Below are 23,460 nucleotides of genomic sequence, written 5' to 3'. Positions count from 1 at the left end.
TGTAGTTTTGTTTGTTTTATTTTGGTCTGTTAGCGATTATATCCCTGATGCTACACATGACCACATCTTCAAATCAAACAACAGATACAGTTCATTTTAGTTTTTAAGTCATGACAAACTTGAGGTGCCTTACACGGTTGATGTGTAAACTTGTGGTTGGCTGGTGCTGATGTAGATGCAGGTGGGAGTTGTCACAGGACTTCCTGCTTCCTGTCTCAGGTGAAGCCCCCGTCTGGAAGTGGTGCTGGGATGCTGTGCCTTCTCCTTACTCTTTGTCAGCTTTCCCCTTGTCGCCCCTGCCCCCCCTACCCTCTTTATCCTTCTTGCCCCCCTTGCCATGCTTCTTATGGAAGTAGCCCAAAGCCAGCATGGACACACAGCGGGAAAACTCCCTGAAGTTGACCTCTCCATCATGGTTCTTATCCATGATCTCCATAGCCTCCTTGATGTCCTCTGGGTCAATCTTTCCCTGTCAAACACACGCGCATCATCAGAGAGTATGTTGTGACATTTTACAAAATGCAATGTAAGTTGTTAATGAACATATGTAGTACTCTATGCCCGTAAGTTTTGAATGTCCCAGATGTGCTACTGCAGACATGCAGAGGTGCTACTGCAGACATGCAGAGGTGCTACTGCAGACATGCAGACATGCAGAGGTGCTACTGCAGACATGCAGAGGTGCTACTGCAGACATGCAGACATGCGGAGGTGCTCACCTGGAACTCAGGGTTAGACATCTCCTTCTGCAGCAGTTCCTGCAGCTCACTAGAGCTGAGCTGGCGTTTCTTGTCGTCCTGCCCCGCGTACTCCTCAAACACCTCCACGATGGACACCACAGCCTTCTCCAGACGAGACATTGCTGGAGGGAGAAGATGGTTTAAGGGTAACACACAGGGTCTCCACTGAGGAGGGAGGGCTGTGTTCTCCCTAGCTAATGTTGCCACGCGTACGGAACCTGTGGAACAGCTCTTGAGGTCACGTCAGCAGAATTGTGAACTCTTTCAGATTTGCCACACAGACATGCACTAATAATAATAATAATAATTGTATTTGTAATGCACTTTATATTTAGGTAAAATCCAGTGCTACAGGTTAAAAACAAGAAAGGGCGCAAAAAAATCTGTAGAACAAAAAGGGAAATAACACAGATAAAGAGTTTAAGAATAAGCCAAAGGCTCTGTTAAAAAGGTGGGTTTTTTGGCCACGTTTAAAAGCATCCACAGTCTGTGGTGTCCTCAGGTGATCAGGGAGAGCATTACACAGACTGGGAGCGGCTGAACAGAAGGCCCGATCTCCCATGGTGCGCTGCTTAGTCCTTGGAGGGTTCAGGAGCACTACTTCAGTTGTTGCACTGTAGTTGAGGTATTATTATTGTTCACTGTGCCTGGTAGCTCAATGTGGCTACTGTGTGCTGTGCCTGGTAGCTCAATGTGGCTACTGTGTGCTGTGCCTGGTAGCTCAATGTGGCTACTGTGTGCTGTGCCTGGTAAAAACAGACAGTTCAATGACTCTGACCTCCAAAACACAGTTTGAACTTCTGATCATTGATCTTCTGCTATACTGTGTTCACGTCCCTTTGGATACAAATGTCTGCTGAATGACTAAAATGTCAGATGTTTGTTGAAGAAATAATAGTGTTGTTAAAATGAACTGCACTGTACAAACAGTCATTGTTGACATACATGTCAGATTCCTCCACCTAACACATTTCATGCCTTATTCCTCCAACTCCCTGCTCCCTTCATCCACCTTCCTCCCTGCTCCCTTCATCCACCTTCCTCCCTGCTTCCTTCATCCACCTTCCTCCCTGCTCCCTTCATCCACCTTCCTCCCTGCTCCCTTCATCCACCTTCCTCCACTCCATCCTCACTCACCTCAGACTCAGTAGTTACAGGATGAGAGTAGATGTCTGCGTGCGTCCCGGGTCGAAGTGACGGGCCGAGGGGAAAGGCTCATCTTAAAGGGAACACACCCCACCCACCCACCCACCCACACACACACACACACACACACACAGACAAACAGGGCTTCTTGCCTTGGGAAATGCCTGCTGCGCCACCCAAACCTGCTGAACTGGAACACTTCATATTAGATCATCATAACTGTTGTCATTTGGAAGGTTAATGTGTTAAAATGTTTGTATTCTTTTAAACATTGCAGTCTGTGAGTGAAATACATAATATATAAACCATTTCTGTGTTTTGTAAGCAAGCAATCACTGGTGTTTCTTCATTTGTCGAGTCTGAGGAAACTATGGAAGAAAGTGGAAAATTACAGTGGAGATTCCATGCAGCTCTAAATAGGGAAGGTCTGACTCATCACACATGCGTGTGTGTGTGTGTTTGTGTGTGTGTGTTTGTGTAATAGAGTTTGCATGTGTAGAACAGCACAAAGGGAACGCCTCTCATTCATCCAGCCAAACTTACATAACTCAGGGCAACAAACAGCGACCTGATAAGCCCTCCGTTGCATGGACACTGTAAAGCACTCGGCTTTTGTCTCTGCAAACTTTCCCTCCCATTATAAACATGCACCATTTTCTAACCAGTCCTACTAGATTCTTGTTTAATGTTGTTGAATTCTTATTGTATCCGTCACAGTAGATTCCCTGCTAGACTCATCATCACACTCTGCCTAGACATGCACAACAGTTATGGAACAAAGAGAGAGAGAGAGAGAGAGAGAGAGAGAGAGAGAGGGGGGGGGGGGGTGTAGGGATTGTCTGTGTTTAACAGAACCAGGACAATTGTGACAATATTACGTTTTCATCAAAGGTTTCAGTCCACTGTTCCATTACAACTGACGGACAAGGAATACCAAATACGCCATTCGCCCCATGATTATGAGAGAGTGACTTCTCTGTGCAGACCAAACAGTGTGGGCGTGCAAGACGTGGTTACACACATGCCTCTACATCCAGGCTACCAGCATGCCATTCTCACGCCAGGGTCTGGTACACAAATATCTTCGGGTGGTTTACTGTTTATATTTGATTATCTAAATGTGAGTCCTGTTCAGTACAACATCTGCAATACAGGACAAGAAATAAGAAGGACCACCCTCAGACATGAAGCTTGCACTGGATAATTGATAGCACGACACACATGACCTAACCAGGTCAAATAATCCTTAAATATATCATATATTTTTATAACAAGAATAGCCATTTAGATTAGAATGTGTTTTAAGTTAGCCCCTACAATACATTTTCTCACAGAAATATAATTATTGATGAAATAATACAACTATTAAAGAACAAACAATGTGCATTGTGGTGTGTTCAGCAGCTCAGATGAAGCTGTAGTTCATGACAGACGAGATCAGGGATCTTGGAACACGGCTCACGTTACCATGACGGCTCGCCTGGATGTGGCTAACAGCAGCTCTGTACTGCAGTGCATCCTTCTGCTCTGAAACATGCCCTCACCTGTCACACCTTGTGTTGTAACTGGCAGGGAACCTCCTGCTACTGAGGGGAAATCTTCTCAGACCAGAGTTGCTTCACATTCCAAACACCCACCAGACACAAAAGAGCAAGACAGCTTTGTGGTTCCTCTTACCACACTTACAGGTTTTACTGAAACACTATTCTAAAACCACAGCTATTTCCAATAAATACTTAAATAAATCAATAATTTACACTGCAGATCATCTGTAAGAGACTGAGGGACAGAAGGAATGTGTGACAGTAGAGAGAAAAAATGAAGAAGCAAGAAGTTAGACCATGACTGATTATTGAGCTCTCATGACATCAGCTGGTGAAAAATGAGCACTACACATTCATCTTGGGCGCCTGCTTTCATCACCTGAATACATCTGCTTGGTCTTGTTTGATTACAGATGATGAATCCGGAACACACACACACACACAGGAACAAACAGAAAACCTGCACAAACCCACATGGAACCGGGAGTCAGGTGGCTGAGCGGTTAGAGAATCAGGCTAGTAATCAGAAGGTCGCTGGTTCGATTCCCGGCCGTGTCAAATGACGTTGTGTCCTTGGGCAAGGCACTTCACCCTACTTGCCTCGGGGGAATGTCCCTGTACTTACTGTAAGTCGCTCTGGATAAGAGCGTCTGCTAAATGACTAAATGTAAATGTAACTGTGTACTGATAGTGACCAGACATGCAGTGGATAAGTTTGAGCAGCTCAAACCAACACCAACAGTGTTGGTTTGATGTAATCATCTTTCCTGGATACAGGTGATCTTGTGCCCTTGCAAGCTTGGATTGGAACCAGGTATATGTGTGTGTTTCGGTTCCTACTGTCTTGCTTGTTTCATCTGTGGAGATCTTCCTGGATTTAACCGAGAAAAGGTGTTGTGGAGAACAACAGCTGGCTCGCTTCGCTGAAAGGGTGTGCCCACATTATTATGTTTTCATCTGGCACTCCCAAATATGCATGTTGAGTGAGTACAAGCCACAAAACCAGCAACACAAACAGGGCCAACGTTTATTAAAGCTTAACAATGTCAGTCTTAACAGAAAATGACTCCTGAATGAATGAAGCCAAATGAAGCAGATGTCTCTGTCTTCCTCACTTCTTGGCCAGTTTACTGATGTGGATCTGGAACAGGCGTTCACAGGCGATAGACAGGCCGACCACCAGAGACACAAACTCCTGGAAGTCCACCAAGCCGTCACTGTTCTGGTCCAGATCCTTCATGATCTTCTCCACGGCAGCCGGGTCCTTCTGGGACTGGGACACAGAATCCGAGAGACGCAGGGGGTGGGATCAACTCACCCATTTGGTTGACAGCAAGCAGATCGATAGCTAAGCTAGTATCTGGCACACATTCCTTGTGGGCTGAAGGAGAGAAGGAGGTCTGACCTTTAAGAAGGAAGACAGTTCAGTCTCCATCAGCTGTTTCAGCTCCTTCTTGTTCAGAGTGTTGCTATCGCCATCTTTGTCAGCATAGCAGTGGAACACCTTGATCAGGGACTCCATCGCTCCCTCCAACTCTGACGGCATGTTTGCAGGTACAGATCTTCTGAGAGGAGGGTGAGAGAAAATAAACCGGGTTTGTATGAGAGAACTCTACCGTTGGACAAGTTACTATTGGAGACCAGATCACCGTGCACTTTAAGAGGATGGGTGTTGGTTGGCTCTACAGACAAATTCCTCCGTTATTTCATCATGGCACAATCTCCTTATCACATAGGCCAACTCCCACTCTCTTTGTCAAAAATAATCCTGTTTCTTGACGATGTCTGCTATGGCCTACAGTATACACATTGAAATGTAACATAGTCTACATCTATCTATCCTTTAATATTATCCAGTGAGATGCCTTTGATACATTTTGACACAATGTTACTTAGAACGTAAGACTCAAAGGGACTGACTGACGCGCACGAAATTCGGTTAACAACACACCGAAAGTTTGAGAAATGTTTCCTATTCTCAAACTTTCGGTCAATGTGCGCACAAATACACTTAACTGTTCTAAATACAGCCAACATTATTCATTCAAGTTGCAGTCGCTATTAAAAGTTTTCTGTTTGACGCAAAACGCGAAAGTTAAACTTACCGGATGAGCTAACTGTTTATAGGTTCGGATGGAAGAAATCGGTCCAGTGTAAGGGTTGGGGGAAGAAACTTTAAACTAAGCAAGGAAAGGGGGAACGCCCTGAGAAGCATGCCTGCTCACGTTTGCGTGAGAGCTAATTTCGCGACCTGTTTGTGATACATCATGACTGACCGTTATATTCAAATTCTCAATCGATTGCAACCCTAATGGCAAAGGCTACATATTTTTCCACTGACATTTATTTTATGTAATAGACATTTACTTGCTAGAAACATTTCGAAAGACAAAGGTTTTTCCTCAAATTGTTTTAATTACAAATTCATCTTAACAAAAAAAAAATGTTACCTGAAACATACCAAAACAATCACGAATGGATGACGTGTAAATCTATGTGCAACCAGAAGGAAACAAGTGCTGGATGGAGGGAATGTAATAAACGCTAGATCCAATAACAGATTCTTTCCCTGCTGTTCTCCTATTCATAGCTTCATACTTCACGTGCTCAGTAAGCTGTGACTGGGAAAAGGAGTCAAGGAAACAAACCATTCAAGACCCTTTGCGGCTGCGCCTGGTCGTCAGTGACCGTCTCTCAATTATCTGTCAGTTCGCGACTGTAGTCCATAACAGCAGACTTCAGGAACGGTTTACAAAAGCGACATACTAAAGTACAGAGAGACTATTGTCAAAATACATGACAGATAACTGGGATGTGACAGCACTGGTTAAATTACAAATTTCCTCCATAATGATTGGTTTTCAAAAACGAATAATGTCGGATGACTGGATGAGAGCGTAACAGATTTCTGGCTCAGTTCTTCCTTTTGCCTTTGCTGGTAGCTTTGGCAGGTGCTACCGCGGGAACGGCTGCTTGGTAGAGGGCTGCCGACACTTTGTTAATGTAGTAGATGGCAAAGAGAGAGAATATCAGACTGGAAAAAGAGGAGAAAAAGATTTGTCAACACTTATAAGTTTAGTAACAACAGTACAACCATATTGTAACCCTTTAGTTCATAGCTTTTTTCTTCTTATTATCACTTCATTCTACATCCCAGGTATCTGTAGACAGACCTCTGTGCCCGCCAGAAACGTACAGAGACCCTGGTACAACTTCGCTCCACACTGGAGTGATGAATTGTAGGCTGCTGTGATGCAGGAGGTAGGCTACTTACCATGTTGTGACACACACACGGTGCACCAGTCCAGAGGCAAACAGGGACAGGCTTAGGCACACCAGGACTACAGAGGACATGAGAGAAAGCAGGCATGTTTGATGCTTCTAGGCTGATCTAGACTGCACAACCAAACACTGTAAGAGTGCATTTCAAGTACATGTTGGCTAAATGTACTAGGGTAGATGGTTATTTTTTACTCACTTTCTGGGAATATCTTAGCCTGGAATCCCTTCCCGAAAATGAGATTTTCCAGGTTATTGAAGGCCTGGGGGTGAAGTTAAGGTGCTCAAGCAGATCACTGCTGGATTTCATTAAGATATTCAGTGCTAGGGTCAGTTTAGCACAGTACTACTTCAAAGGTTTAGTACCTGAACTAGGCAGAACCGTTGAAAACCTTTTTAACCTCGTGAGAAGGATACAGTGAGGGAGCAGATGAAGAGGACAGACCCCAGCATCCCCCCCAGGATGGTGAGCCACTCCGTGGAGCCCAACTGTCTGCTGAACATCTGCATCCCGGCGAACACCAGTACCGACAGCAAGCTGGACAGCACCAGAGACGTGCCTGTGTTCACTGCTGTAGGGAGAGCAGAGGGACTTGAGACAGCTGTCGGATGGAAGCGTTGTGTAGATGGAGGAGTATGGACAATCGAGAGAGAGAAAAAATAGAGAGCTAATCATTTGGGTAGAAGTACTCGAACTTATATCCGTTACCATTTCCATTTGTCTTCTACCTCGAATAAGCCAACTGCATTATGCTAGTAAAGGATTCTACATATTTTTCACTGGATAACCTCAGCATTTCCATTTATTTAGTCTAGTAGTGTTACAACTTTTTTCATTACTCTTGCTCTTGCCACGTCAGTGTACGCCCACAAATAGTTCCGGTTTATGTTTGCTCCTACATTTAGCTGGCGAATTTAAATGGGCAATTTAGGATCTAAAACCAATACTGCCGGGAAGTACAATATGCAAGCAGTAACATGCTAACAAGAAAATGTTAAGACACAATTACCTAGCTTGCTAGCTAGAAGCAATTAGCTAGCTGTGCAGATTGAATGGGTTGTCCATACTAACGCTTGCTAACTAAAGTTAGCTGTGTGTGGCAGCAAGAAATAGCGATTGTCTTTGTGCCCTCATCGAGTATTCATAAATATAATATATAACTTAGAGATTCACTGGTTATACGCTACTTACCCATTTCAAATTATTCAATCGAAGACGACTACAATGCTAATAATCTGGGCGTTTCGGATGCAAGTTAGCTATCCTCTCAATGCACGGTTACCCGTCTTCAGGAACTATCGGTACTAGTCTCGCTACCCGGACCACGAAAGTGACGCACCGCAGAACTGGGACCAATCAGAAACGGCACACGCGATCAAAATCCTTGCGAACCGTCACACTTCAGTCTTTATTTGTATTAGTAAAAAAAAAAAATCAGCAACACAACACGTTCATACAGCAACAGACATCCATATCGTCCATCTTAGTCACACGAAACAGGAATGGGCGTTAGACAGCCCAGTACAAACAGGGTTGACTGAGACTTTATGAACATATATTTAGCCAGAAATGTCTCTACATCCATTTGAACCCATGGCATTTTATTGAAGAACTCTGCCTCTGTATATAGTCAGCTCCTCCGTAGCGTGCATCTGGTTTCCTTCCCCAATTTGGGTCACTGTCACAAGCAGTCATACTTCCAAGAGTTCCATAGTTGCATCTTCAATTCTACGCTCCTACGACACATTAAAAAGGTCTCTCCCAATACAATAGCCGTTAAAGTGCCTTTTTCTTCAGTCCGAATACAGCAATGAAGAGGATGATTTCCACAAATGCTGGAAGAACACTGAGGGAATAAGATGGAAAGAGGGATTAAGAATCGCATTGAACATACAGATAACGGACTCGGACAACACACAGGGTGATGCTGTTCTTCATAGTTGTCTCTGGAAGCTGACTCAGCTCTGTTCCACATAAAAAAAAGGAACCCGCACACACACCAACCTGCAGAGGGCAAAAATAACCCAGTAGGTCCAGCATTCCCACTTCTGGAACACAAAGAAAGACAGGCCCACGGAGGCGCTGCAGTGGGCAGCCAGGGCTGAGGAGGTCACGTGTCAGGGAAACACACCCGATGGGATAAACACACATATTCACACGTGCACACTGACCTGCAGAAGACAAAGATCCACCAGTAGATGTCACATTCCCACTGCTCAAACAGAAAGAAAAGCAGAGCCACTGAGGCGCTTGCGTGAGCTGCGATGGCTACAGCAGGTCAGAGTGTGATGAGCACGTCGTAAACGTAGAGCGGGCTGGAGTCAGGGAATCACAACTATCAATGAGAATATCCCCTTCCTAACACCTTACAGTCGTATTCATTCATAGTCTTATTTTAACTAGAAAGTATCCAATAGAAATGACTGGATCTGTATCTAGTCATGTTTAAAAATACCTCATCAGTATCTTTCGTGTCACTTGTCTCCACAAAGTCACTTTGTTGATTGAAATGTATTACTGGCTGTTTAAGGATACACAGGAGGCCTTGGCTTCCATTAAACATGGAGACACCAGACAGGAAGCCAGCCAGCTCTACACCAAACAGACCCAGGGTTACCGCCAACGCCACCACCAATCTGAGAGACACACAGGTGCACAGAGCGTGTGTTATGATCACTCATTTCCAGATATTTCTTGAATGCATGTATGATGTGTAACTGAGGATTCTCACTTGGTGTCCTCGTTCTTATATTCTTCTTCTGTATACTCCAGAGGAAGACAGGCTAGGACATTGTTTTCCTGTAGGCAAACAATACTGAGTTGGATGGTTTGTCTCAAAAGAGAACATTGATTAAACACATTGATGGAGTGAGAGTTCACAGGTGATGGTGAATATGTGGGCAAGTGTTTGGCAAAGGCAAATTCTTTATAAAAGATTAACTGTATCTTTATTTGCACATACCCGTGACCAGAAGATTGTGACCACGATAACGAGGTGAGCTATGAGGGTCAGGAATCGTGCTGGAACCAGACTGCTGATTGCAGACATAGCTTAGCTAGTTATTAGCTAGCTCTACTGTAGCTAGGTTGACTGTTTCCAGAAAGCTTAAGAATAATAGCCTAGAAAGGGATTAGTTAAAGGTTATTGACAATTACATATATTTTAAAAGACAGACGCATTAATACACTGGACACCATACTGTCCTTAGTTTTAGCTTAGCACTAGCTACCGAAACATTAGCAACATACCCAATTTAGACTAGCGAACTAAATGACATTGATTAGGGATAATATTTTACTTCTGGCTAAACTAGCATCTCGTGTCGTTTATACTCTTCCTAAATAAATACAGAATAGGCCTACATTACGTGGTTCATACCGTTGTTGCTGTTGCTCAGTTCACTACAGTTAGCTCTACCTGTAACTGGCAAGCTAGCTAGCTAATATCAATATAAACATGCGCTTCGCTCTTTTCGTTGCGTGGTTCGTTGCTACAACATAATCCAAGCTGCATTAACGGTTGTTGGACAGTTTCTGGAACAACTGTGAACAGACATTCACAAACAAGGATGGTTCTTGAATGCAACTTATTTCACGTTCCTAACTCAATGTTGCCATCGCGTGGCCTAATAGTTATCTCCACGATGCTGGTCTAATAAGACTGGCTGTTGATTGAATAAGCCAATAATGTTCAGAATATTTATGTGTGGTCAAATACATACAAATCAAAACGTTATGATAAAAAATATATAAAATTCACTCACGTGTGTGTTATTTACCAAACTTGCTAGAGAGCTTCATGTGTTATGATAATACAACTGATAAGATGTTAACTTGACCTGGATGCCATAGCGCCACTATGTGTGATTATTTTAACTCAGTATTTTTGTTATCGTTGTTTGGTGAGGGGGTTTTAGCGTTCATGAGCTGATTTGGTGTGAAGAAAAATTGTCTGAAATAAAAAATAATAAAGCAAACAAAACCAATATGGCTGCACAGCTGCGGTGCTTGAAACCTCAAAACTACAAACAATCCAGTTCCAGGCGCTGAGTTCTCCCCATAGCAGAAAACCACCACGCATGCTCCCCCTCAGTAGATACACTGAACATCCGACCGTGGCGAACCCCTGTAGTCTTGTGTATGAGCGGATGGAGATGCGCAACATTGAAATTCGGTCAACTACATTTGCCTTTCAAACCTGGTCTATGGACCAGTCAGTTATCTAGTCTACATTTCCCCTCCGTCTTTTTTCCATCCTAATCCTTTACACCCAGGTGTTTATTTCAAACCTTCATCCTCGCCGAGGTATTGTCTGTAAACTGTAGATCAACATCAGCAGAATGGCAGAAGCGGAATTGCAAACCTTCACGTCGATTATGGACGCACTGGTCCGCATCAGTGTGAGTATCAATCCTAAAACTGAGCATTTAACTACAGGCTTTAAGTGTTCAAATAATGCGATGGGACAATCGTATAATTTGCGTTAATATAGTCTATATGGTTGTGTAGCCCATGTCGAAAATCTTGACCCACATGATTCTGTGCCAGCTCCGACAGTCTATTTTGTGGTAGCCCAGGCTACCTAACCTCCTTCCTAATTCAGTCATGTGGCCATTTAATTTAAAATCTGCGTGTCTCGTGAGTGTTCACTTTGGCTTGAAGCCCATAATGACACCATTGTTTTCCCAGCGTGGGATAAAAGAGTCGTAAAGGCCTTTGGCCTTGGTGACTCGTTTAAACATCATGTTTCCTGAATAGCCCGTATAGCCGTTGATACCATGTGAGACATACCTTAGCTTAAATGACAGCCCTGTGTTTAATACACTCAAATATAGGCTAGCACATAAAAAATAGCATCACGCTAACTTGGCAACGCGCGACGCATGATCAGACATTGATGCTCGTTGTCATAGAAACGGGATGTAGCGGTATTGGACCACGGTCTCCAGTTCTTGCGCGGTAGGCGTAGTAACGAATAAAGTGAACGGAACAAAAGAAACGTGAAAATAAGATATTAATAAAAAGCCATGTGTAGTTGCAATACTTTGTGTTTGCATAATGTTGTCTGAAACCAATGAAAACTGTGGATTTCTGTCTCAGACCCACACCATCTTTGTGATATGGGTTATGGTTAATGGACAGGATGACCTCCACAACGACGACAGGTGTCATGAGTGTTGTACTTACTGAGCAGGGCATGGACCTGGATATCGTGTAAAAATGACATCATGAAGCACGAGACTGTGGCCACAGCAGGAGAACTTTGTGGGTTTGTGATTCATGTAGGAGACTAGCTGTAGCTCCTAGTCAGCAACATGCTATTAATACACACTAACCCATCTCTGCTGCCCTGTCCGTGCCCAACATCAATTCTTAACCAGGAACCTCTCGCGCTCTCGCTCTCTCGCTCTCTCTGGAGAACAACTTATACATGTCTCTGTCTCTTGCTGTCTCTCTCTCTGGAGAACAACTTATACATGTCTCTGTCTCTTGCTGTCTCTCTCTCTGGAGAACAACTTATACATGTCTCTCTCTCTCGTCCCAGTCTAACATGAAGAGTATGGAGCGGGAGCTGCGCTGCCCGGTGTGTGATGAGATGGTGAAGCAGCCCATCATCCTGCCGTGCCAGCACAGTGTGTGTCTGCTGTGTGCCGCGGAGGTGCTGGTCCAGAGAGGCTACCCTCCCCCCGACCTTCCCCCAGAGCCCAACTCCCCAGCCTCCACCCCCAACACACGCTCCCCCCGCCAGACACGCAGACCCGCGCCCAGGACCCCCGACCGCCTGGAGCGCGTCCTCCGAGCAGGTGGGTGGAGTTGGGGACAGCGTCAGAGCCAGGGGCCAGTTGCTTGCTGTGTGGCGTGTGAGAGCTTAGCCGTGATGGTGACAGACTGACGTTGCAGCACCCAAATGTGCAGAGTGCCGAGCAGGAACCATCCGGATCAGTTTGTTTCAGGATGACAGATATGACATCAGCATATTTACATTTACATTTAGTCATTTAGCAGACGCTCTTATCCAGAGTGACTTACAGTAAGTACAGGGACATTCCCCCGAGGTAAGTAGGGTGAAGTGCCTTGCCCAAGGACACAACTCATTCGGACCGGGAATCGAATCAGCAACCTTCTGATTAATAGCCCGATCCCCTAACCGCCCATCTGACTCCCCCATATGACATCAATATTAGGACGCAGCGTTCGGAGATTTGTGTACGTCATCCTCTTACCCCAGATCCTTTCTGTCTGTTCCCCCCCACGGCCCTCCCTCCCTGCCCCAGGGTGTGGGACGTACCCTGGGCGACGCCGTAAGGACCCGGCCTCCCCCCCCATGCTGTTCCCCTGTCCGTCCTGTCGCAGAGACGTGGAGCTGGGGGAGCGAGGACTGACCGACTGCCTCCGCAACCTCACCCTGGAGCGCATCGTGGAGAGGTACACACACACACCGCACACGCATGTGGCTTCGCACACGCATGTAGCTGCAAACACACAGACACAAATGCAAGTGCTTACACACTGACACACCCACACACGTGCACACTGACACACTCACACACGTGCACACTGACACACCCACACACGTGCACACTGACACACTCACACACGTGCACACTGACACACCCACACACGTGCACACTGACACACTCACACACGTGCACACTGACACACGCCTGCCCTGTACAGTATCTGAGTAGCGATAGAGCAGGGCTTCTCTACACACTGTTGATGAAAACAATGATTCTGCATCTGAAGAGAGACAGATAGGTTAGTCAATACCACTTAATAAATTAGACAGAAAATCTATTCTTGGGAGGAAATGAAAATGGTGTTTTATTTGGGTTCTGTTAAAGGGGTGGGCTCCGGTATGAGAGACTGCAGTGCTGAAGAAAATGTTGAACATCAAACGATGTTTCTGGACAAGCGGACCCTCATCACCTAAAGCAGAACCCCCTCCTGTTTCCTCTCCTTCTGTAGTTCTAATCTGTCCTCCCTCTGATAGGAGATGAGGGAGGTGCAGCTGTGAGTGGTGCAGCTGTTCCCTCTCTACCTCACTCCCTCCCCTCCCCAGGCTGTGTTTCTCCCTGTCAGTAAACCGTGACTGGGCATGTTTTATCGCTCCCAATGCAGAAACACGTCTGTGGGATTCAGGTCAGAAAGTCGACAAAAAAACTCCCAACTGCTGAAAGCAAAGCAGGACAAAACCGACTGAATTGGAGCTCAGTTGATGTCCTTTCTTCATCTCTGGTTTCTCTCCTACACCATACACTCTGTAATGGTGGGCCTACCTGCCTGTCTGTCTGCCCCTCTGCCTGCCTGCCTGTCTGTCTGCCCCTCTGCCTGTCTGCCTGCCTGTCTGTCTGTCTGTCTGTCTGACTGCCTGTCTGCCTCCCCTCCCCGTCAGGTACAGGCACACAGTGAGTCTGGGCAGTGTGGCCATCATGTGCGGCTTCTGCAAACCTCCCCAGCCTCTGGAAGCCACCAAGGGCTGTGCCGACTGCAGGTCCAACTTCTGCAACGAGTGTTTCAAGCTGTACCACCCTTGGGGAACGCCCCGGGCCCAGCACGAGCACATCCTGCCTACCAACAACTTCAGGCCCAAGGTGTGTTTCTGCACGCGTGTGTGGTTCTGCACGTGTGTGTGGTTCTGCACGTGTGTGTGTGGTTCTGCACGTGTGTGTGGTTCTGCGCGTGTGTGTGGTTCTGCGCGCGTGTGTGGTTCTGCGTGTGTGTGTGGTTCTGCGCGTGTGTGTGGTTCTGTATGTGTGTGTGGTTCTGCACGTGTGTGTGGTTCTGCGTGTGTGTGTGGTTCTGCGCGTGTGTGTGGTTCTGCACGTGTGTGTGGTTCTGCGCGTGTGTGTGGTTCTGCGCGCGTGTGTGGTTCTGCGTGTGTGTGTGGTTCTGCGCGTGTGTGTGGTTCTGTATGTGTGTGTGGTTCTGCACGTGTGTGTGTGGTTCTGCGTGTGTGTGATGTGTTTCCCCTGGCCCTGTGCCTGTCCCCCTGACCCTCCCTGCAGGTCCTCACCTGTCCTGACCATGAGCAGGAGCGCTTGCTGTGGTACTGTCGCTCCTGCCAGAAGCTGCTGTGCCAACTTTGCAAGCTCCGTCGTTCCCACCACGGCCACAAGATGGCGCCCATAGCACAGGCCTCCCAGGCGCTCAAGGTACCATTAGCATCAGTCAGCTAAACTGGACAACAGTCTGTAAATCAGTCAAAGCAGAAGGATGTGGTTTGCTGTTTCCTCAACAAAGGGAACTTGTGGACCTTTAACCTGACACAGTTAAAGTAGGTTAGATCAGTGTTTGGTTTCAGTACCCCTGGGCTGGATTTAACTAGGTCCCATTTGTTTCTGTTAGACTAGGCTTGGTGAAAGTACACTAGATTAGACTAAAACTAGGAATGGTGCTAATAAGAGCATGGATATAGCTCCACAGTCTGAAACAGGTCTGTTTCAGATGACGGTGTTGTCACCTATAGTTCTGTCCCAACTGACATAGGAGAAGATCATCAAGGAGCTCAACTACATTCTGACCAATCAGGAGACAGTCCAGTCTCAGATCAGCCAGCTGGAGAGCGGCATCACACAGATGGAGGTAAAGAACTATCTCTCTTTGATCATGTTCTTTCTTTCTTCAAGTCAACTACCACCTCTACAGGTAGTACCAGCTTCCCATCATGCTCTCTGTCTCTCTCTGTCTCTGTCTCTCTCCAGCTCAACAGTGCTGTAGCGCGGGAGCAGCTGTCCCAGTCTCTGAGGGAGTTGGGCTCTGCTGTGTCTGAGCGGCAGGGGGCCCTGGCCCTGGCCCTGGAGGCGTCCAGGCTGAGGAAGGCCGAGGTCCTGGCCGCCCAGGTGACGGAGAAGAGGGGCCTGCTGGAGCACGCTGGCCTGATGGCCTACACTCAGGAGCTGCTCAAGGAGACCGACCAGCCCTGCTTCGTCCAGGCCGCTCGCGTTACCCACCACAGGTAAACAATCCCCCACCACAGGTAAACAAACACCCACCACGGGTAAACAATCACCCACCACAGGTAAACAATCCCCCACCACAGGTAAACAATCACCCACCACAGGTAAACAATCACCCACCACAGGTAAACAATCACCCACCACGGGTAAACAATCCCCCACCACAGGTAAACAATCCCCCACCACAGGTAAACAATCACCCACCACGGGTAAACAATCACCCACCACGGGTAAATAATCCCCCACCACGGGTAAACAATCCCCCACCACGGGTAAACAATCACCCACCACGGGTAAACAATCACCCACCACGGGTAAACAATCCCCCACCACGGGTAAACAATCACCCACCACAGGTAAACAATCACCCACCACGGGTAAACAATCACCCACCACAGGTAAACAGCCATACTACCCATAAATAACCACCCACTTCAAGTACAAAACCACCCTACACATGTAAACCACACTCCTAACAGCACACAGGTTAACTGGGAGTCAGGTGGCTGAGCGGTTAGGGAAGCGGGCTTGTAATCAGAAGGTTGCCAGTTCGATTCCCGGCCGTGCCAGATTACGTTGTGTCCTTGGGCAAGGCACTTCACCCTACTTGCCTCGGGGAGAATGTCCCTGTACTTACTGTAAGTCGCTCTGGATAAGAGCGTCTGCTAAAATGACTAAATGTAAACTCTCTCTCTCTCGCTCTCTCTCTCTCTGTCTCTGTCTCTCTCTCTCTCCAGACTAAGGAAGGCTATAGAGCACTTGCAGTGTTTCTCTCTCTCTGCCGACCCCTCGTTCAGACACTTCCATCTGGACGCCACCAAAGAGCTCAAGCTCATCAACGGCCTGGCGTACATACAGGGTAACTCCCCAAGACACGGTCTATACTCTCCTCGCCTGTGCTCTCATCAACACTCTCAAGCTTAGCTTCTGTCTCTTCTTTGTCTCAAACGTCCTCTCCAGCCCCATTGGCTCCTGTGATTGACACTCAGAAGACTCTGGCCTATGACCAGCTCTACCTCTGCTGGCGCCTGCCCCAGGACTCCGCCCCCGCCTGGCACTTCTCTGTGGAGTTCCAGAGGCAAATGGGATTGGCCGGGGCGGCCTGGGGGTCGGGGGTCAGGCCGTCGAACACACCAGTGCCGTGGCAGCGTCTGGATGAGGTGGGCGGGACCAGTGCTGTGATTGACAGGCTGGAGATGGACTGCGTGTATGTGCTGCGGGTGAGAGGCTGCAACAAGGCGGGGTTTGGAGACTACAGTGAGGAGGTTTACCTCCACACACCACCTGCACCAGGTAACACACCTCCATACACCACCTGCACCAGGTAACACACCTCCACACACCACCTGCACCAGGTAACACACCTCCACACACCACCTGCACCAGGTAACACACCTCCACACACCACCTGCACCAGGTAACACACCTTCACTTCTCTGGGTTTGTGACGCTCTCATGGCTTCTCTAACTAATCCAGTCTCTCCTTTTCTCTCCATCTCTTCATCTTCACAGCTTGTCATCATTTCATTATTGTTTTGTGTTTCTGTTCTCTCCTGCCTCTCTCTCTCTCTCTCTTTCCATCCCTCCTCCAGTTATCGATTCCTCCTCCATCCATTCCCCTTTCCGTCCCACACATCCCACCCTCTCTTTCATCTGTCTCTTTGTTGCTTGCTCTCTCCCTCCCTCTCTCCCTCCCTCTCTCCCTCCCTCTCCCTCTCTCCCTCCCCCTCCCTCTCCCCCTCCCCCTCCCTCTCCCTCTCCCCCTCCCTCTCCCTCTCCCATCCTGCTCCATGGTCCTCCGCTCACAGCCTAGTCCAGCGACAGGATGGTTATGGTTTACTTAAGGAGATGAGTTGATCAATTATTCAGAAGTCCTTCTGAGTCTCATTTGACCATGTTGATCAACTGATCTGACTGTTTCAGGCTGCATGTCTGTCATTCAGATATCTCTGGATCTGGTTCTCTTCTCGTGTGTTTGTGTGTAGCTGTGTTTCCTCTGCTAGTCCTCTGGATCTGTGTTAGACGCCCTCTTCTGTCTCTCCTGGAGGAAAGATCCACTGCCTCTCTGCCTCTCTGCCTCTCTGCCTCTGTCTCTCTGCCTCTGTCTCTCTGTCTCTGCCCTTCCTCCTCCTCTTCCTCCTCCTCTCTGTAACCTGGAGTGTGATCTGGAGCTACAGTACCCAAGCCTTCTCTTTATCCCCACCAACTAAACCCTCGTCCCTCTCCTCGTCCTCCCTCTCTCTCTTCCTCCCTCCCTTCTCTCCTGTCCTCTCTCCCTCCCTTCTCTCCTGTGTCTCTCTCTCTCCCTTCTCTCCTGTCCTCTCCCTTCCTCCCCTCTCCCAGTGTTGAGTTTTGCTCTGGACTCTCGCTGGGGCCTGCATGCTGACAGGTTGGCGCTGGGTAAAGGACAGACGTACGCCCGCAGTGTTCCTGGGCTGTCCCTCTTACAGGCGGCTGACCGCGCCCTCACTTCCTGTCACCTGACCTCTGACCTGCTTGTGGCCGACAGGGCGGTCTCCCAGGGCAGACACTACTGGGCATGCTCAGTGGAGCCAGGCTCCTACCTGGTGAAGGTGAGAGACTGTGTGTGAGTCCCACTCCTCCTACCTCTGCCCCTTGTCTTTCTTTCCCTCTCACTCTCCCTCTCTCTCTCTCTCTCTCTCTCTCTCCTCTCTCTCTCTCTCTCTCTCTCTCTCTCTCTCTCTCTCTCTCTCTCTCTCTCTCTCTCTCTCTCTCTCTCTCCTTTCTCTCTCTCCCTTTCTCTCCCTCTCTCTCGATCTCTTATCTGTCTCTCTCTCTCTCTCGCTCTCTCTCTCTCTCTCTCGCTCTCTTATCTGTCTCTCACCCTCTCTCTCTCTCTCTCTCTCTCTCTCTCTCTCTCTCTCTCTCTCTCTCTCCCTTTCTCTCTCTCCCTTTCTCTCCCTCTCTCTCGATCTCTTATCTGTCTCTCTCTCTCTCTCGCTCTCTCTCTCTCTCTCTCGCTCTCTTATCTGTCTCTCACCCTCTCTCTCTCTCTTATCTCTCTCGCTCTCTCGCTCTCTTATTTCTCTCTCTCTCTCTCTCTCTCTCTCTCTCTCTCTCTCTCTCTCTCTCTCTCTCTCTCTCTCTCTCTCTCTCTCTCTCTCAGGTGGGGGTGGGTCAGGAAGCTAAGCTGCAGGAATGGTTCCATCTCCCCCAGGATATGGCCAGCCCCAGGTGAGAGAGTTACATTGTTTACTGTTCACACACCTGTGTTAGCAACAGTTCACGTCTTTACGGGAAGTAACTAACTCCCTCCCCTCCCTCCAGGTACGACCCAGACAGCGGTCATGACAGTGGGGCGGAGGACGCCCAGGACTCCTCCCCCCCCTTCTGCTTCATCACCATGGGGATGGGGAAAATCCTCCTGCCCCATGGAGTGGCCAACTCCCACCACAATAACCACGGCAACCCTCCCAGCCCCCCCACCACCCCGCTGCCCCCCAGACTAGGAGTGTGTCTGGACTTTGAGAAAGGGCGGGTCACGTTCTACGACGCCCACTCTCTGCGCATCCTGTGGGAGGGGCATGTCGACTGCTCCGCCCCTGTGTGTCCGGCCTTCTGTTTCATTGGTGGAGGAGCTTTGCAACTCCAGGATCTCGTGGCCAATCGTAGCATAGAGGAGCCAGCACCCAGAAGGGTCACAATCCAATCACGTGCGACCAGTCTCGGGAACTGAAAAGACAGTCCATAGTTAAAGGTATAGTCCGCCCAAATATCCAGGGGTTCTGATGTTTGCAGACCTTAGAACTGGTCCACCATCTGCATGCATCGCTCCCATGACAACCAGATACTCCAGAGAACCAGAGACTCCAGAGAACCAGAGATTTGAAGTGTGAGGGACTGTGACGGTGGGCTGACAGTAGTTGGCACCACAGCACACGGTGATGTCCTGGCTGGAACAGTCTGCCATCGTAAGCACCTCAAATGGATGTTTACTTTCTGATTTTCTAATATCACAGGTTACATTTTTGTATGTAATCGTTGCTATGCTGTTGATGTACAGCGAGCGGAAAGAGATGATTGTCTAGATAGCTGACTGTTGAATCCAGGTGAACTGGAAAGTGTTAAGCAGGTTAGTTTAGAATCAGAACCTGTTCTGGCACTGTTGTTGTGCTGATAACGTTTCAGAAGTGGGATGATCCCATCCATATCTCAAACACCTCCTCTAGACCTTTACACAGCGAGGGCGTCCATATCTCAAACACCTCCTCTAGACCTTTACACAGCGAGGGCGTCCATATCTCAAACACCTCCTCTAGACCTTTACACAGCGAGGGAGTCCATATCTCAAACACCTCCTCTAGACCTTTACACAGCGAGGGAGTCCATATCTCAAACACCTCCTCTAGACCTTTACACAGCGAGGGAGTCCTTATCTCAAACACCTCCTCTAGACCTTTACACAGCGAGGGAGTCCATATCTCAAACACCTCCTCTAGACCTTTACACAGCGAGGGAGTCCATATCTCAAACACCTCCTCTAGACCTTTACACAGCGAGGGAGTCCATATCTCAAACACCTCCTCTAGACCTTTACACAGCGAGGGAGTCCATATCTCAAACACCTCCTCTAGACCTTTACACAGCGAGGGAGTCCATATCTCAAACACCTCCTCTAGACCTTTACACAGCGAGGGAGTCCTTATCTCAAACACCTCCTCTAGACCTTTACACAGCGAGGGAGTCCATATCTCAAACACCTCCTCTAGACCTTTACACAGCGAGGGAGTCCATATCTCAAACACCTCCTCTAGACCTTTACACAGCGAGGGAGTCCATATCTCAAACACCTCCTCTAGACCTTTACACAGCGAGGGAGTCCTTATCTCAAACACCTCCTCTAGACCTTTACACAGCGAGGGAGTCCTTATCTCAAACACCTCCTCTAGACCTTTACACAGCGAGGGAGTCCTTATCTCAAACACCTCCTCTAGACCTTTACACAGCGAGGGAGTCCATATCTCAAACACCTCCTCTAGACCTTTACACAGCGAGGGAGTCCATATCTCAAACACCTCCTCTAGACCTTTACACAGCGAGGGCGTAGATGTGGAGGTGAAGTGATTTCAGACAGTGCCACAGCTTCATCTACAGGTGTGTGAGTAAGTCATTGATTGATGTCATGGTCATAGTAATTGTACTGAAGTTGAAATATTGTCCACTCCCATTGTCTCACGGAAACCATGACTGAGTTTTATGTTTGCTATGTGCTTGTAAATACAATCAGGATTTTAAGTTAATTTCAGGTTCAACTCAAAAGATTGTCTATATTGTAAAAACACAAAGCAATGGCTTGGACTGTATTTTTGATATAGGTATTGTTTCTGATTGAATGTGTGTGTGCGTGTGTGTGTGTGTGTGTGTGTGTGTGTGTGTGTGTGTGTGTGTGTGTGCGCGTGTGTAAGAGGCCGGGTGGGCTACATCATGCTTCACAGAGCTCTGGTTGTGATTATCTGGTTGTGATTATCTGGTTGTGATTATCTGGTTGTGATTATCTGGTTGTGATTATCATGCTATCTGCTCTGTCAGTCCTGAATGATCTCTTCCCCTCCTTCAGCACTGGACCATCTCAACACCCTGTTTCAGACTGACGCACTGGCAGGATGGTTGTAATGCGTCATATGGGAATAAAAAACAAAACAAAAAACTGTTTTATTGAGGTTATAGTTTTAGGGGGGGGGTGAATGTCTCACTGTAAGTCGCTCTGGATAAGAGCGTCCGCTAAAATGACTAAATGTATGTCTAGCTTCTTCATACAAATAATACAGCTGATGATGGTATGTTTATAATCGTATTACACAGTAATATAATATAGAAATATTATACAGGTTATAATAATAATGTTATTGGCCATTGTACACCTGTTTCCTCCCAACCTGTGAGGGGCGCTGTTCCTACTGCCTTGACTACTTGTTCTGTGGTTGCCAGAGCAAAAGAGTATTCCAGGAAGTGGAGGTGGTTATATAGCACACTGGCCCTCTGCACCTTTTCACTTTACCTCCAGAGCACAGAGCCTCACCTCTCTCCTCACCTGATACAGGTAAGAGAAACCAAGCCCTGCTTGTCCTGTACAAACACACTGTAGGCTTGTGTTACATCTGTTCCTTCTGTTGTTCATCGAACTGTTGAGCGCATTGTGTGGTCTTTTAATTGTCGTTTTACATACTGTGTATGTGTGTATGTTAGTGTGTGTGTTACTGTGTGTGTGTCTGTGTGTTACTGTGTGTGTGTGTGTGTAATTATGGAAATTCCGCTAAGTGGTTGAACAGGCCAAACAGGAGCAGCAGTGCATTGCTGTCGTCATCATTGTCGATGTTAAAACACCGAGCCCCAGCTTAGTGAAGTCAACAAAACACAGCTTTAATTATATTTCATTGTCATTTTAAATGTATGTACTTGTTTTAGGCCTGATTCAGTAAGAAACATCCCTTGCCAAAAAGTGTGTAAGGATGCATGTTCACCACCTGGGGGCAGCATTGGCCCTCCTCTGCCTGCTTCCTGTGATTCAGACGGAGACCTGTAAGTGTCATGGAAAGGAACAGTTTGTGTCTTGTCTTTGTCAGAACATTTTGACCATCTAAACACTAAACACTGATCCCTCTTTCATTATCACTGTCCCTCCCTCCCTCCCTCCTCAGCCAGTCTCCAGGACCCTCGGTTCAGAGCATTGTTCCTCAGCTACAGTTCAGATGGAACGTACCTCTACAGAGAGCAGCTTCAGGAGCTCCTGTCAAGCAAGTTCGATGAGATCCAGGTGTGAGAAATAAAAATGAAAGCTAAGTCGTAAGTCAAGTGTATGCCAGTGTTCACCCAGGTAATATGACACTGGTTATTGGGGATTATATGAGGGCAAATGGGTGACATTTTTCCTCCTCTCCTCTGTAGGATCTGAATGATCAGCTGCTGGTGGAGTTGATGGTCTTTGCCGACTCTAATCAGGATGGTCGTCTGGACGTGGATGAGTTCATCACACTGGCCAAGTACATTACCAAGAACCGCCCCTAGCAGGGTCAACCTGGGTCAACCAGGGTCTAGTGAGCCTGTCAACATACAGGACCGGACATACTATACATTAAAAGAAATGCTCGTGGATATAATAGAGGTTTTCTTCTATCTTGTTTCAAATCTGTAACCATAAAACATTTAACAAAAAGGATCTACTACTAGGAAAACGTGTAATACTGCTACACACATGAAAGCTGTGTTTGTCGTGTGGATTTCTGTCCTCAGAAAACAGATTTTGTTGCCGGCTTCATGTGTTGTGTGGTGAGACATAAACCACTGTAAATGTGCACACAATGCAGAATGTTCCATTTGCCTCTGAAAGCAAGTCTCCTGTTGTCTTTCCTCAGCACATCTGTACCTCACACGCAGACACACACACACACAGTAATATTTCTGGCACGTGTAATTCAGCCCTGGAGGGGGGCTATTCAGCGTGTTTAGACAGGACCACTGCTCCTCAGAGTGTGCGTGTGTCTGCATGTGTGTGTTTGTGTGTGTGTGTGTGTGTAGGGTGATAGTGTACGTGTTTGTGACTCTGTCTCCTTGGTGCTTACCCTGACAGGAAAAACATTAGTGGTTATCTATAAACACATTTACAGCTGCTTTAAACCTACCACCTGTTAGTCTGTAGATGGCTGGCTATGTGGGTCAATGTTCTGTTACTGTACTCTGACGATGACAGATTTGATTTTTATTATGTGTTTACCTCAACTTTATTACCCTGGCCATGTGTACCACCACAACCAATAACTGACTGACCACAA

At 47.3% G+C, this 23,460-nt stretch overlaps 6 protein-coding genes across 8 annotated transcripts; 2 read left to right on the top strand and 4 right to left on the bottom strand.

Moving 5' to 3' along the window:
• On the bottom strand, positions 1-2,023 carry s100w (S100 calcium binding protein W). Its single transcript, XM_067238444.1, has 3 exons — positions 1,878-2,023; positions 720-862; positions 1-469 (listed from the first exon to the last, which is right to left on the bottom strand). The coding sequence occupies exons 2-3, from the start codon at positions 858-860 to the stop codon at positions 266-268; spliced, it is 345 nt and encodes a 114-aa protein (XP_067094545.1). The 5' UTR covers positions 861-862; positions 1,878-2,023; the 3' UTR covers positions 1-265.
• A 2,420-nt stretch (positions 2,024-4,443) lies between these two features.
• Positions 4,444-5,664, bottom strand: s100a10b (S100 calcium binding protein A10b). Of its 2 annotated transcripts, none has more exons than XM_067237678.1 (3): positions 5,536-5,664; positions 4,836-4,992; positions 4,444-4,703 (listed from the first exon to the last, which is right to left on the bottom strand). In XM_067237678.1, exons 2-3 carry the CDS (start codon positions 4,974-4,976, stop codon positions 4,542-4,544), a joined length of 303 nt encoding a protein of 100 aa, XP_067093779.1. In that variant the 5' UTR covers positions 4,977-4,992; positions 5,536-5,664; the 3' UTR covers positions 4,444-4,541. The 2 variants fall into 2 exon arrangements, with proteins under 2 accessions (XP_067093779.1, XP_067093778.1); XM_067237677.1 differs by having other exon boundaries at positions 4,836-4,995; positions 5,536-5,643.
• A 169-nt stretch (positions 5,665-5,833) lies between these two features.
• Positions 5,834-8,041, bottom strand: krtcap2 (keratinocyte associated protein 2). 2 transcript variants are annotated; one of them, XM_067237906.1, is made up of 5 exons: positions 7,902-8,041; positions 7,127-7,281; positions 6,909-6,972; positions 6,705-6,771; positions 5,834-6,464 (listed from the first exon to the last, which is right to left on the bottom strand). In XM_067237906.1, the coding sequence occupies exons 1-5, from the start codon at positions 7,903-7,905 to the stop codon at positions 6,344-6,346; spliced, it is 411 nt and encodes a 136-aa protein (XP_067094007.1). In that variant the 5' UTR covers positions 7,906-8,041; the 3' UTR covers positions 5,834-6,343. The 2 variants fall into 2 exon arrangements, with proteins under 2 accessions (XP_067094007.1, XP_067094006.1); XM_067237905.1 differs by having other exon boundaries at positions 7,127-7,311; positions 7,902-8,010.
• A 48-nt stretch (positions 8,042-8,089) lies between these two features.
• Positions 8,090-10,158, bottom strand: LOC136944227 (transmembrane protein 107-like). Its single transcript, XM_067237907.1, has 6 exons — positions 10,090-10,158; positions 9,673-9,830; positions 9,442-9,509; positions 9,246-9,346; positions 8,882-8,978; positions 8,090-8,556 (listed from the first exon to the last, which is right to left on the bottom strand). Exons 2-6 carry the CDS (start codon positions 9,757-9,759, stop codon positions 8,487-8,489), a joined length of 423 nt encoding a protein of 140 aa, XP_067094008.1. The 5' UTR covers positions 9,760-9,830; positions 10,090-10,158; the 3' UTR covers positions 8,090-8,486.
• An 892-nt stretch (positions 10,159-11,050) lies between these two features.
• On the top strand, positions 11,051-19,367 carry trim46a (tripartite motif containing 46a). Its single transcript, XM_067238317.1, has 12 exons — positions 11,051-11,110; positions 12,256-12,514; positions 12,986-13,136; positions 14,107-14,305; positions 14,720-14,866; positions 15,201-15,296; positions 15,416-15,669; positions 16,408-16,529; positions 16,631-16,963; positions 18,014-18,243; positions 18,798-18,865; positions 18,959-19,367. Exons 1-12 carry the CDS (start codon positions 11,051-11,053, stop codon positions 19,365-19,367), a joined length of 2,328 nt encoding a protein of 775 aa, XP_067094418.1.
• Positions 19,368-21,633: 2,266 nt separating this feature from the next.
• LOC136944771 (uncharacterized) lies at positions 21,634-23,017 on the top strand. Its single transcript, XM_067238664.1, has 4 exons — positions 21,634-21,731; positions 22,097-22,210; positions 22,330-22,445; positions 22,577-23,017. The coding sequence occupies exons 2-4, from the start codon at positions 22,141-22,143 to the stop codon at positions 22,694-22,696; spliced, it is 306 nt and encodes a 101-aa protein (XP_067094765.1). The 5' UTR covers positions 21,634-21,731; positions 22,097-22,140; the 3' UTR covers positions 22,697-23,017.
• The last annotated feature ends 443 nt before the right edge of the window (positions 23,018-23,460 follow it).

Source organism: Osmerus mordax, chromosome 6, assembly GCF_038355195.1.
Source record: "Osmerus mordax isolate fOsmMor3 chromosome 6, fOsmMor3.pri, whole genome shotgun sequence".
Taxonomy (NCBI): domain Eukaryota; kingdom Metazoa; phylum Chordata; class Actinopteri; order Osmeriformes; family Osmeridae; genus Osmerus; species Osmerus mordax.
This window is presented reverse-complemented; position numbering and strand designations above follow the sequence as displayed.

Bases quoted from the DNA above. Each gene is read 5' to 3' on its own strand.
- LOC136944227 (XM_067237907.1), bottom strand. From the start codon at position 9,759: ATGTCTGCAATCAGCAGTCTGGTTCCAGCACGATTCCTGACCCTCATA. The intron at 8,979-9,245 runs GTATCCTTAAAC...GACCTGCTGTAG, and splicing joins TGGAAGCCAAGGCCTCCTGT to CCATCGCAGCTCACGCAAGC. The intron at 8,557-8,881 runs GTCAGTGTGCAC...TTATTCCCTCAG, and splicing joins TGGATCTTTGTCTTCTGCAG to TGTTCTTCCAGCATTTGTGG.
- s100w (XM_067238444.1), bottom strand. From the start codon at position 860: ATGTCTCGTCTGGAGAAGGCTGTGGTGTCCATCGTGGAGGTGTTTGAG. The intron at 470-719 runs GTGAGCACCTCC...TGTGTTTGACAG, and splicing joins TGTCTAACCCTGAGTTCCAG to GGAAAGATTGACCCAGAGGA.
- krtcap2 (XM_067237905.1), bottom strand. The intron at 6,973-7,126 runs GTATCCTTCTCA...CTTCACCCCCAG, and splicing joins TCTTCATCTGCTCCCTCACT to GCCTTCAATAACCTGGAAAA. The intron at 6,772-6,908 runs GTGAGTAAAAAA...TGTCCTCTGTAG, and splicing joins GGCTAAGATATTCCCAGAAA to TCCTGGTGTGCCTAAGCCTG.
- trim46a (XM_067238317.1), top strand. From the start codon at position 11,051: ATGGCAGAAGCGGAATTGCAAACCTTCACGTCGATTATGGACGCACTG. The intron at 12,515-12,985 runs GTGGGTGGAGTT...TCCCTGCCCCAG, and splicing joins GGAGCGCGTCCTCCGAGCAG to GGTGTGGGACGTACCCTGGG. The intron at 18,866-18,958 runs GTGAGAGAGTTA...CCCTCCCTCCAG, and splicing joins CAGGATATGGCCAGCCCCAG to GTACGACCCAGACAGCGGTC.
- s100a10b (XM_067237678.1), bottom strand. From the start codon at position 4,976: ATGCCGTCAGAGTTGGAGGGAGCGATGGAGTCCCTGATCAAGGTGTTC. The intron at 4,704-4,835 runs GTCAGACCTCCT...TCTGTGTCCCAG, and splicing joins AACTGTCTTCCTTCTTAAAG to TCCCAGAAGGACCCGGCTGC.
- LOC136944771 (XM_067238664.1), top strand. From the start codon at position 22,141: ATGCATGTTCACCACCTGGGGGCAGCATTGGCCCTCCTCTGCCTGCTT. The intron at 22,211-22,329 runs GTAAGTGTCATG...CTCCCTCCTCAG, and splicing joins TGTGATTCAGACGGAGACCT to CCAGTCTCCAGGACCCTCGG. The intron at 22,446-22,576 runs GTGTGAGAAATA...TCTCCTCTGTAG, and splicing joins GCAAGTTCGATGAGATCCAG to GATCTGAATGATCAGCTGCT.